The following is a 12,374-nucleotide window of genomic DNA, read 5'->3' as shown; positions in this document are numbered from 1 at the left end:
AGGTTCTCATTAGCTATCTGTTTTATTTGTTTTTATTAAGTCATTAAGTCATATCCGACTCTTTGAGACCCCATGGACTACAGCACGCCAGGTCTCCCTGTCCATCACCAAGTCCTGGAGCTTGCTCAAACACATATCCATTGAGTCGGTGATACTATCCAACGATCTCATCCTCTGCCATCCCTTTCTCCTCCTGCCTTCAATCTTTCCCAGCATCAGTGACTTTTCCAGTGAGTCAGCTCTTTGCATCAGGTGGCCAAAGTATTGGAGCTTCAGTTTCAGCATCAGTCCTTCCAGTGAGTATTCAGGGTTAATTTCCTTTAGGATTGTCTGGTTTGATCTTCTCCTTGCAGTCCAAGGGACTCTCAAGAGTCTTCTCCAACACAACAGTTCAAAAGTATCAATTCTTAGGTGCTCAGCCATCTTTATGGTCCAGCTCTCATATCTGTACATGGCTACTTGAAAAACCATAGCTTTGACTATACAGATCTTTGCTGACAAAGTGATGTCTCTGATTTTTACCACACTGTCTAGGTTTGTCATATCTCTTCTTCCAAGGAGCAAGCATCTTTTAATTTCATGGCTGCAGTCACCGTCCACAGTGATTTTGGAGCCCAAGAAAATAAAATCTGTCACTGTTTTCATTTTCCCCCATCTACTTGGCTTCCCTGATAGCTCAGTTGGTAAAGAATCTGCCTAAAATGTGGGAGACCCCGGTGGTTCAGTTCCTGGGCAGGAAGATGTGCTGGAGAAGGGATGGGTTACCCACTCCAGTATTCTTGGGCTTCCCTGGTGGCTCAGCTGATAAAGAATCCGCCTGCAATGCGGGAGACCTGGGTTCGATCCCTGGGTCAGGAAGATCCCATGGAGAAGGGAAAGGCTACCCACTCCAGTATTCTGGCCTGGAGAATTCCATGAACTGTATAATCCATGGGGTCACAAAGAGTCAGACACAACTCTTTACTGGCCCAGAAAATGAGCTACTTTCACTTTCACTTTTCCTTGCCTTGAAGTGATGGGACCGGATGGCATGATCTTAGTTTTTTGAATATTGATTAAGCCAGCTTTTTCACTCTCCTCTCTCACCTTCATCAAGAGGCTCTTTAGTTCCTCTTCGCTTTTATAGATAGTATCAATAGTGTATATACGTCAATCCCAATCTCCCAACTCCTCCCACCTGCCTTTCCCCCTTGGTATCCATATTCATTCTTTTGTTTCATTTGGGGATTTTGCTTTCTCTTCTTTGGAAACAAAGAGATAAATTCTTTTGAGTTTTCTAGTTGTTCCTGAAGCTGTCTTCACTGTTGCCTCTGGAAGTCATGCCAGAGGTATCTGCAGGTGCTGGGGCTCAGAGAGAACGGTCACCAGAAAAGTAGTAGGCAGGGATAATGCCAAATGGGAAGTTAAATCTGAAAGACAAGGAGATGCGGACCGTGCAGGCAAAGAAGGCAAGAGGAGGGGTGGAACGATGCAACGCGTCCAGGTGCCAAAAGGGGCTCATTTGGCAGGAATGTAGTTTAGGAGCAAAGAGTGATGGGAAATGTGCCTGAAGAGGCCCTCAGAAGCCAGCTCTCCAAGGAAAGTGTTCTGACTTAACCACGGAACAGGGCAGAGCTGGAAAGGCAAGGGCAGCTACTGGAGCACTCACTGTGCTCAGAACCTGCACTGTGGGCGAAAGGAAAATGGAAAAGAAGGGACATGTTACAAACTCTTTTCCCCTTCCTCTTGTGAACAAGGAGAGTTTAGCAAAACCACTGCCTCTGATGAAGCTGAGCGGAGGAGGCATCGGCCCCTGTAAGGTCTAGGGTTCTGAAAGATAGTCCTGGAGGTGACTAGAGCTTCAGAGAAATACTGGCCCAGAGGGAGGCAATAGATGGAGTGAGATGAAGCCAAGAGGGAATTCCAGGCTGCTTCCAAGATTCAGCACGCCGTCGCTGAGTCCTGGAGGGCTGCAGTGAGCCTCACACTGGTGTGTCCTCCGACAGGCGTGCCTCCTGGGGTTGGTGGCAGTGAGAGCCGCCTCTGCGTGTTTCAGTTGTCCCCATCTCCTCAAAGCCTCTCTGCAGCTGAGCTCAGCATTCTCTTTAAAGAGAACATCTTGATGTGATGAGAGCGATGATGCTTGTCCTATATTTTATGATATTTCCAGGAGCTCTAGGAAAAGAGGAATGAGTCACTCATCAATATTCCAAGAAATCAGCCACACTGGGCATCATGAGAACTTGCTGGGATGTTGGTACAGGAAGTCTGGAGTGTCACTAGCCCACAGGGTTTTTTGAGCAGGGGAGGATACACACAGAGGTTTGGAGAAACTATAGCCGTGCAGTCCAGCAGTTTTCTGATGCAGCCCTGCCACCTGCCTCTCTTGGCAAGTGAAGCTCAGGTGCTCCACTTGCTTCCAGGAAAGGACCCAGGGTGATACTCCAAAGCCTTTCCTCCTACCTGAGACACACCCTGGAGCACAGGCGAATGGAGGTGATATGAGTACAAGGACAGTCTTGAGTTCATTTATTTTTATAAGTCATCCTAATACCTCCGTGCAGGAGACCCCTCCCAAGTCTAGTCAACACGGCCGCAGGGACACAGCCTAGGGAGCCCTGCAAGGGGACCTGTACACAAGGAGCTTGGAAAGGGTGTCTCGGAGAGATGGGGTCTCACCTTGTGCAAAGGAGGCCGTGTCACCAAAAGCATCCTGCTTGCCCTGCCCTGGAAGAATTTCATCTCCTCCTTCAAACACACCCCTACCATTTTTTTTCTTTACCCCAAATCATTTAGATCTTTAGATCACCTTAGGAGTCCTTCAACAAGTAAAACAAGGATAAAAGTAACTAACTTAGGGACTTCCAGTGCACGGGTTCGATCCCTGGTTGGGGAACTAGGATTGTACATGCTACGGGGTGACTACTGAGCCCCCATAATTGCAGCTGCTGGGTCCACGTGCTCTGGAGTCCAAGAGCCACAACTAGAGAGAAGGCCACATGCTATAACGAAAATCCCACGTGTGGCAGCTAAGACCCAGTGTAACTATAAAAATTTTTTTAAAGAAAAAACCTAACTATACTACATAACATTGTACCGCATTCTAAGGGACAAGTTCTCAGTTCCTCAAGCCTCCTTGTTCCTTGGCTGCTAAGAGAGAGTTCTCTGGGTTTCCCCAAGGTGCCCACACTGGTTCAGGCCTTGGCCCCCTGCCCCCTGCCCCCTCCTCCCACACATCTCACCCCGTCTCCAGCCCAGGTCTCCCTCCGAAGTGACTCAGCCTGACCTCTGCGGTCTGCACACTGGACACCCCCACCTTCTAAGCTGGCCCCTCCCCTCTTCTCACACTTGGCCTCGGGGACCTGCTGCTCCCCAAGTACCATGGTTCCCCATCTCTGCTTCTCTACCTGGAATATTCGATCTTGTTCCTCCCTCCCCCATCACTCTTCTATATTTTTTTTTTTTTTTCTGGCCATGCTGTGCTGCTTGCTTGCAAGATCTTAGTTCTCCAAAGGTATTGAACCCAGTCCCTCAGCAGTGAAAGCAGAGTCCCAACCACTGACCCATCAGGGTATTCCATCTTTAGTCCTCCTTGACACAACAAAGCTCTTCCTCTGTGAGCCTGCTCTGGCTCCATGAGTTTGAACTTTCGGGTTTGACATCCAACTCCACTCCTTCCCAGCTCTGTGACCTGGGCAGTTTGGTGACCCTCTCTGTGCCTTGATTGCTCCATCCCCAAAGTGGAGGTTAGAGCGTTTCCATCACAGGGTCATGGTGGGAATTAAATGAACTAATCTACCAACTCCCTTGACATAGTCCCAGGGCATAATAAGTGTGAAATAAATGGGAGGGGTTCCTATGGTATTCTCCCAAACCATAGTTGCGTGCTGGCTACTCATTTCCATGAGTTTTCCATTAGGCAAAAAAGCTAATCAGTGGCTCTTAAATCCTGAGACCAGTGATATTTTTCAGTAGCAACTCAAGGCAACATATGGCACCCCATTAGAAGAACACTCATTTGATGGGCTATCTGAGGACGTGGCATTTTCCCTTTAAATCAACCCTCCAGTGACCTCCTATGGTGTCATGTCAGGGAAGTGGAAAAGGGAAGCTGCAGATGGGGGCGACAGCTGGCACATTTGCAGAGAACCCAAAGGATAAGGTGGGAAATGTGTGACCCCTGCTTTAACCTAGAGGTGAGGTCTCCAGTGAGGATAGAAGCTCATAAAATAACTATCATTTCCCACTTTATACAAATGTTCCTTTAAGCGGTTGCAACTTTTTTTTTTTTAAATCAGTTCTCTGATGAATATAAGCACACATTTTTAGAGAGATAAAAATATCCAAAATGCAAATATGACTGGTTTGAAATACATCAACTCTGATGAGTTTCCCCCTCATCCTGAAAAACCTACTTCTGGGTTCCAGAAAGTAAGACAGCCGCTCTGCTCTACACGCAGACCTCACTCAGCGGTTCCAGCTCCTGCCCTCTGTGTTCGAGGGAGCCCCGTGAGGTGGAAAATCCCCTCCTCCAGCCACGCTAAGACTTGGCACTCATGAATCAGCCCCACCCCAACCTACCCCCACGCACAGTGTCTTCGTCGTAGCTTTGAGTTACAGTCCAATTCTGCTATATTGTTGTTGTTCGGTCGCTAAGTTGTGTCTGACTCTTTGCGACCCCACGGACAGCAGCACACCAGGCTTCCCTGGCCTTCACCATCTCCCAGAGTTTGCTCAAACTCATGTCCATTGAGTTGGTGATGTTATCTAACCATCTCATCTTCTGCCATCCCCTTTTCCTTCTTTTCTCAATCTTCCCCAGCATCAGGGTCTTTTCCAATGAGTTGGCCCTTCGCATCAAGTGGCCAAAATACTGGAGCTTCAGCTTCAGCATCAGTCCTTCCAATGAAAATTCAGGACTGATCTCCTTTAGGACTGACTGGTTTGTAAATTATAAGCTCTGTTATAATTGCCCCCATTAAAAATCTCTCTGTCATTTCAGACAGAAGGAAGTATTTATCTGGCGTGGTTCTGGTAGGAAGCCACATTCACCCCAACTGAAATAGAAGTATGGGTATAAATCACACACACACACACACACACACACACACGTGCACATGCAGACATCTCAAGCAAACTGCTGAGCTTTTTATTTATATTTCGGGTATGATAGAGAGAATAGAGTCAGACAGTAAGAAAAGTAAATACCCACTGGCCCTGAGAGTCAATGCTCTGGCCCAAAGAGTTTGATGTGATTTTTAACAAGACACTTGGGACTTTTTTCAGCATCCTTGAACATGTTTTGTTCAAACATGTCATCATGATTCGCCAAAACTCTAAATGTTTCTGTTATCCCATTAAATATGTGACAACACAGTTCTAAGTGGAGTTCGTCTTAGAGCAGAAGAACCCAGCTCATCCAAGGAGTGTGTCAAGGTTCTGGGACTTAGTGTTCTGGTGGAGGGTTTGAAAACAGGATATGGGGTGCATGGCCAGCAGCTGTTGATACTCATACGAGTCGTTTCCTGGGAGCCAGGCAGCCTTGGGTCTCACGCGCTTCGGGGAAAGCTGCTCTGTTGTTTTTGGTACAAATGCCAGAGATCAGTATTTGCTTCAGTTACATCAGGTGCGTTACCGTGGGGTTGGACTTGATGGTCTTTAAAAGAATCTCTTCCAGGTTTAACCTGTTATCATTCCAAATCTCTTCCCAGTATTGTAATCCAATAACCAGCAAGTTTATTTTGGAGGGAGCTCTCGGCTTTAGAAAAAGGAGGAGAATTTGCTCAAATGAAGTATAAATCCTTCGTCGAGTATACATGCCATGTAATTGCAAACCTCAACTTCTGATATTGAGGGAAGGACATAAGGAGTTTAAAGACATCTCCTAGGATGATTAAACTACTTACATAGAAACATGTCATGATTTCCACCATAAATTATGACATAGATGAGTCAGACTGAGAGGGCTAAATGTAGAATTTTTATGGGCCCCTCCCCTTGTCGATGTCAGAAGTTTTCATTTAACTACAGGGAAAAGGAAAATGCTGATACAGGCAGTATTTGATTTCTCCAGGATATCCAACATATCTGTATAAAAATATCTGCAAGGACTGCCCATGAGCAAGATTGGGGTGCAAAAGGTGGCAGGTTCATAAGAGATAACACAGTGATATACACACAGGAAGACAGACAAACCCAACAGGGCTTTGTAAGGATCTAATGCCTGGAAGCTGAGTGCCAGGGGTTTGGGGAGTCTCACCACTGGGACCATTAGGAGAGGGCCAAGTTGAATAGGTCAGTGATGCAGAGTAAGACCTGATGGGCACAGAGAATAAAGGGAAGACCAGTTACAGACCAGGATATAAGGAGAGATGGTCTAAGTAGGGGTGGGGGTACAGGGAAAAATCAGCAGAAGAACTAAGCTAGGAGGTGAAGTGGAGAGTCAGAGCAAGCAGAGACAGAACAAGGGCCCTGCAGGTGAAGGATGAATTCAGTGAGTTCTCACCGTGGAGTTGCATCGATGCATAAACTGCCATCGACTGCTAGGGTAGACTCACCTTTGAAGCAGCCTCTGTGCGCGCTCGTGTGAACCCGTGCTGCTGTGACAAGGTCCTCTCCGCCTGGCTTGTTTTTCTCTGCCACTCAATGCTCTTAGCCTCTCCAGTAGCTATGCCAGTTCTTTCCATCTTGATATAAACCACGTGGAGGGCCAACCATCACGGTTAATGCCTCTACAGCAGGATGGTAGATTGCGGTTTCTCAGCTCTCCTCCTCTTCTCAAGGGCAAGTATTAGTTTAAAGACGAGGCGGTGCCCAGGTTTCACTGCTGTTAATGAAGGACTTGTGAAAATCAAGTGTACTTGGGATGTGCAAAGTCGTTTATTGACACTCATAGCAGACCCTTTGAGTTTGGGAATACTGGCTCTGGAAGAATGAATCATAGTGCTATGAGCTGAATTTCAGTATTCAAGCCAGGACCCATTGGCTCAAGTCCTAGCCAAGCAACTGCGAAGAGTTCAGCACTAAACTATGGCACTCGGGAAAACTAAATGCCACCTTGGACTTCTAAGAAGCGGAATGTTGATGGCGTAGGGCTGGAGGACTGCTCCACGACAGAGTCAGTGACGTGCCTACTCCACGTGAAGGCGTGCTATGGTCCTTCATAAACAGACAGTCAGAGAAGTAAAAATGGCAGTATAAAGGCTCAAGAGACAACTTTCTGCCTATCAGTTTGGCAAAGATTTTGGGGGAGGGTAGTGCTAATGCCACTGACAAGCTAACAAGAACGCACAAATGTTTCTTAACATAATCAGAGTCAGCGTTTGTGGGGGACAAATTGGGCTACAAGTGTCAAAATTCTTAATAGTCATACTCTTAACCCAATCATACCTAATCCTAATATTTATCCTCAGTGTTGACAGGACAAGGGCACAGATACTTGAGTTCAAAATACGTTCATCACAGTGTTTTATAAAATAGTGACAATTTGAACCAAATTCAGTGGAATCTAGATAAAGGAAATTATTATGTAACTCATGATGAATGCCATGCAGTCACTAAAAATGATGCATTCTACCTTTATTGACATAAAAGGTGTATGATACTGTGTTAAGTGAGAGTAGCTTCTAACATTGTATATGTAGTATAGATATTTCTATTTATAAAAGGGGGATTATATTTCCATATCTGTATATTTTTACAGGTATAGAAACTGGAATAGAAGGTTTTCGCCAAAATACTACAGTGGTTTTCTCTGTGGATTGGCCTTATGAAAGAATTCTATTTTTTATTTATAATTTTTCAATATAGTCTGAGTTTTTTAAGTAATGAGTATATATAAGTTTCATCATCAGAAAAAAACAAGGTTGCAAAAAAGAGTCTGTGTGACCCCATAGACGGCAGCCCACCAGGCTCCCCTATTCCTGGGATTCTCCAGGCAAGAACACTGGAGTGGGTTGCCATTTCCTTCTCCCTGTATAGGTTTCATCATCAGAAAAAAACAAGGCTGCAAAAAATAAGAAAATAATAGCAGCTACTACACATGTTAAGAATCTAAGGAACTTAAAGAAATTGAACAGAAACTTCAAAAAAGAGAACCATTATTCTTAACAGTCCAAAGTAAGCTCCTAATTACAACAGATTCATGGCTAATGAGTAAAATAGTAGATTCAGCGGGTAAAGAACCTGCCTGCCAATGCAGGAGACATAAGAGAGGCAGGTTCGATTCCCTGGGTTGGCAAGATCCCCTGGAGAAGGAAACGGCAACCCACACCAGTGGGAAATTTCCTGCCTGGAAATTTCCTGCCTGGGAAATCCCATGGACAGAGGAGCCTGGCGGGCTACCATCCAGGAATTCACAAAGAAACTGAGCATGCACGCATGCGTACTACATTTTCATAATTTATGTATGGGCATTCTGGTTCTCAAATTCAGTGGGTTATAACCTACATCCCAGTTGAAACAAAATGTTTTCACCCCAAAATAGGGTCATAAACCCATTAAAACTGATTTACTTCAAAAAAAAAAAATTAAAACTCCAAGAGTTAAAAAAAAGACAAAGAAAAATGTGTAAGCAGATTTACTTAGCTTTTAGGAAAAAAAGAAACCAAATAACTGCAAAAATACCAGCTCCAAAAATACCAAAAAAGCTCCAACAGGAGAAAATAGAGAGCGAAAGATTGGCATAAGGATGTCAAAACTCCAGTGTCAAACAGGTTTTTGAAAACTGGTCGTGCGTCACCAATTACATATATCCAAGATCACTTCCAAGAGCCCTAGCATTTTTTAGGGTCCTAAACAGCTCTTGTCAGTGACTGGCTGATCATAGAGCAATAATGTGAGATTTGAAAACTCATTTCATCTTTGGTGACCAAATTCTAACAGAAGAGAAAGGGGTGTGACAGAGAGCTGTTGTTACAGACCCACTGTGTTGATTCATATTTAAGATGTGCTTTATATATAATTATCTTTTTTTCTCACCTCCAGGAAAAGCACAAAGAGGAAATTTCAACGATGGCCAAGTTGACAGAATCCATGAGTGAGTAACTTGAAATTTATTCTTCACCTTTGATTTTGAATGGAAAACTACAGAATACTGCAAAAAAACACATCCCCTTGTGATTATCCGATTATCTTTCACTCTTGTCATAGCCAAGGTCTATTTAACACAGATCATATTGTGTTAATGTTATGTTATGCAGTATTCAAAATTCATCTCTCACAAGGTCCAATTCTGTACTGAAATGTTCACCTAACGTTTGGAGCTAAAGAATCAGAATAGATTTTATTTGTAACACTGCACTGGGCATTGAGAACCACAATAATTTTAAGCTGACTTAAGAGGTTTAGACGAAGTCTAAAGCTGAAGTTTTGTGTGCAGATATTCCATAGGCTGGATAATTTAAAGAGAGCAAAAATGGTTTATTGTTATTAGACCTGTTAGGTGGTTCAGAAATTTCAGAGAAAACCATTAACCAGTAGTGGAGTACTTGAGATGTAGGCAGTTGCAATGATTTAGGTTTCAGATCCATCCGCAGTATAATGCTCTAAGCCCTTAAGCCAAATAAGCAGGATACACGAAGCGTTTTGTAGAGAACAGAAAAAATTAATTATAATAAATCCTGCAAACTGAGAAATGCAATTTCCTGTGTTGACGTTTAAATATTGAAGACCATACGGATATGAAATAAACAGACCACACAGACTTTTCCCCTTGGAAAGGTACTTTTTCCGGTGATAGATTTCACATCTAAAGTGGCAAGGCAAACACCTCTCCATTACCCTCAGGGCCATAAACACCTATTTAGAAGCAGCCGGCAAATTAACCATGGATCTGGCCCACGTTTAACTGCCCCTCTGTCTCCTCCTGCTACTTTTTCTCAAATCCCGAGATGATTTAAATACGCCTGTTTTCCTGTAGCACGGATAATGAACCCTTGTCTCTGAACGTTCTGACTCCAAGGAAAGGGAGCGATACAAGATTCTGTGCATCACTTTCTCTAATTCCTCACCCCAAACCTCTGCCTAACCACACCATGTAAACGATAGCTCTTAGGGACTTAGTGAAGAACAAGATGCTTCACTTCACATGCCTCTTTTCCTCTCTCCCTTCTGAGTATCCCCTGCCTTTACTCCGTTCTACCCTTCTCTCTGCCTCTAGCCTTGCAGACATAGAAACGTTCAGAGGACTTACCACTTGATTCAAAGAACACCAAACTGGTTCTTTGTCAGGGAGAGGACCTTGAGTCACAGCAGGTGTCCTTCTCAGACCTGGAATGAAACAGTGAGTGTACCAGGACCACCATGAAACTGACATGCCCGGGCTGTCAAAATATGGAGTGAGATTGTGACACTCCAAGTAATTCACCATCCATAACACATCCACAGACTTAGTACTCATCTCCAAGTCCAAAGCCATCAACACAAAAGACACAGATTCTATGAACGCTAGAAAGACCAACAGCTTGGGACTAGCATCAGTGTCCAGGGATGGAGTCTGGGGTGTACGGTGCATTAAACCAAATAGTATCTCATGTGAATTGTGATGCTAACAGGTTTTATGATGAGGATCTTATTAGTATCTGATATTCTAGTTCAGTGAATATTTTTTAACTTACCTAACTAATTTGTAAACCATTAAGGGCCTTATAAGAGATCTACTGGTCAGTATCTCTGATAAAGTTATTTTCATTTTTCTTCTCTATTGGATTCAGATGGATTTAAATAAGGGCCTTCCCAGGACCCTCCCTAATGTGCTGGGTTTTGGTCTTATGTCTGCCCCTGCAATTATTCTAGTGAATTTGATCTATGCATCCACTGGATTAACAGAATGACACCAAAATTTAATTCCAGACCCTCAGGTAGATAAAAGTGCATAGCCATTCTTCTAGAATTTGCTCAGTCTTTTTATAAATAACATATATGCGCTCAATGCACAAAGAAAATTTAAAGTTTGAAGACAGACCTTGGAAACATATCCAACATTTCAGTCCCTTGATCCTAACAAAGATAAATAACATTATAAAATGTGTGTGTGTGTGTGTGTGCACGCGCTCAGTTGCATCTGGTTCTTTGACACCCCCAAGACTGTAGCCTCTCTGGTTCCTATGTTCATGGAATTTTCCAGGCAAGAATACTGGAAAGGGTTGCCATTTCCTTTTCCCATAAAATGTATAAGATGCAATATTACTCTCTGAGGGGCTCACTATGAAAGTTAATCATGTGGTCAACACTAACAAATGTTTCACCAAAAATGAAATTCCTGAATAATGTCATATACAACCTTATATTTATTCTACATAGGAAAACTTCCTGCTATGAAATGAATACATACTTATGGAAGGAGAGTGTATCTGTAGGCTAAGAAAAAAATTAACATTTAATTGTTGCTGTTGTTCAGTCCCTCAGTCATGTCCAACTTTTTGGGATCCCATGAACTGTGGCACACCAGGCTTCCCTGTCCTTCACTATCTCCTGGAGCTTGCTCAAACTCATGTCCATTGAGTCCGTGATGCCATCCAACCATCTCATCCTCTGTTGTCCCCTTCTCTGCATGCCCTCAATCTTTCCAAGCACCAGGGTCTTTTCCAATGAATCAGCTCTTTGCATCATGTGGCCAAAGTACTGGAACTTCAGCTTCATTATCAGTCCTTCCAATGGATGTTCAGGGTTGATTTCCTTTAGGATCGACTGGTTTGATCACCCTGCTATCCAAGGGAGTCTCAAGAGTCTTCTCCACACCACAATTTGAAAGCATCAATTCTTCAATGCTCAGCCTTCTTTATGGTCCAACTCTCACATCCATACATGACTACTGGAAAAACCATAGTTTTGACTAGATAGACCTTTGTCAGCAAAGTGATGTCTTTGCTTTTTCATATACTATTTAGGTTTGTAATAGCTTTTCTTCCAAGGAGTAAATGTTTTGGTTTTTTTTTTTTTAATTTCATGGCTGCAGTCACTGTCCACAGTGATTTAATTACTGCATGATAAATTTGATGGGAACATCAAATCCATGATCACCAGGGAAAAGAGACAAAAACAGAACCACGAATGCCCAGGACACAGCACACTGAATGGGTTTCCAGAGCCAGAGAACATTTTGCTTGTTAAACTGCCGAGCAAAAGCCATCTGGTTGCTAGAACATCCCTGTGTTTAACTAGAACTGGAGGGTGCTTCTTCTCCAGTCCTGTTGGGGTTCACATGCTTATGATGGCTATGCCAGTGCACTCACGAGGATGGGGGTCTCTTCTTTGTCTTCTACAGCAGAATGGGGAGTATTTCTATCACTTGCCATTAATCACCCATCTCAAAAACAAACAGCATTCATCACTTTTTAAAAGGGCAAGCAAGGGACACAAAAATATTAACAGGGTTTTTAAATGTTTAATGAAAA

The 12,374-nt window shown here is 43.6% G+C and overlaps 1 protein-coding gene across 1 annotated transcript in view; it reads left to right on the top strand.

Annotated features, from left to right (window-relative positions):
• The window catches only part of KCNJ6 (potassium inwardly rectifying channel subfamily J member 6), a 343,139-nt gene that overhangs the window by 78,084 nt on the left and 252,681 nt on the right, over window positions 1–12,374 (top strand). Inside the window, exon 2 of the mRNA XM_059889585.1 lies at window positions 8,965–9,016. Within this exon, the coding sequence (XP_059745568.1) occupies window positions 8,992–9,016 (25 nt within the window). The 5' untranslated portion in view covers window positions 8,965–8,991. The remainder of the gene's footprint in view (window positions 1–8,964; window positions 9,017–12,374) is intronic.

Source organism: Bos taurus, chromosome 1 (assembly GCF_002263795.3).
Source record: "Bos taurus isolate L1 Dominette 01449 registration number 42190680 breed Hereford chromosome 1, ARS-UCD2.0, whole genome shotgun sequence".
NCBI lineage: Eukaryota > Metazoa > Chordata > Mammalia > Artiodactyla > Bovidae > Bos > Bos taurus.
Note: the sequence above shows the minus strand (reverse complement) of the source record. Positions and strands in the feature narration are given on the sequence as shown.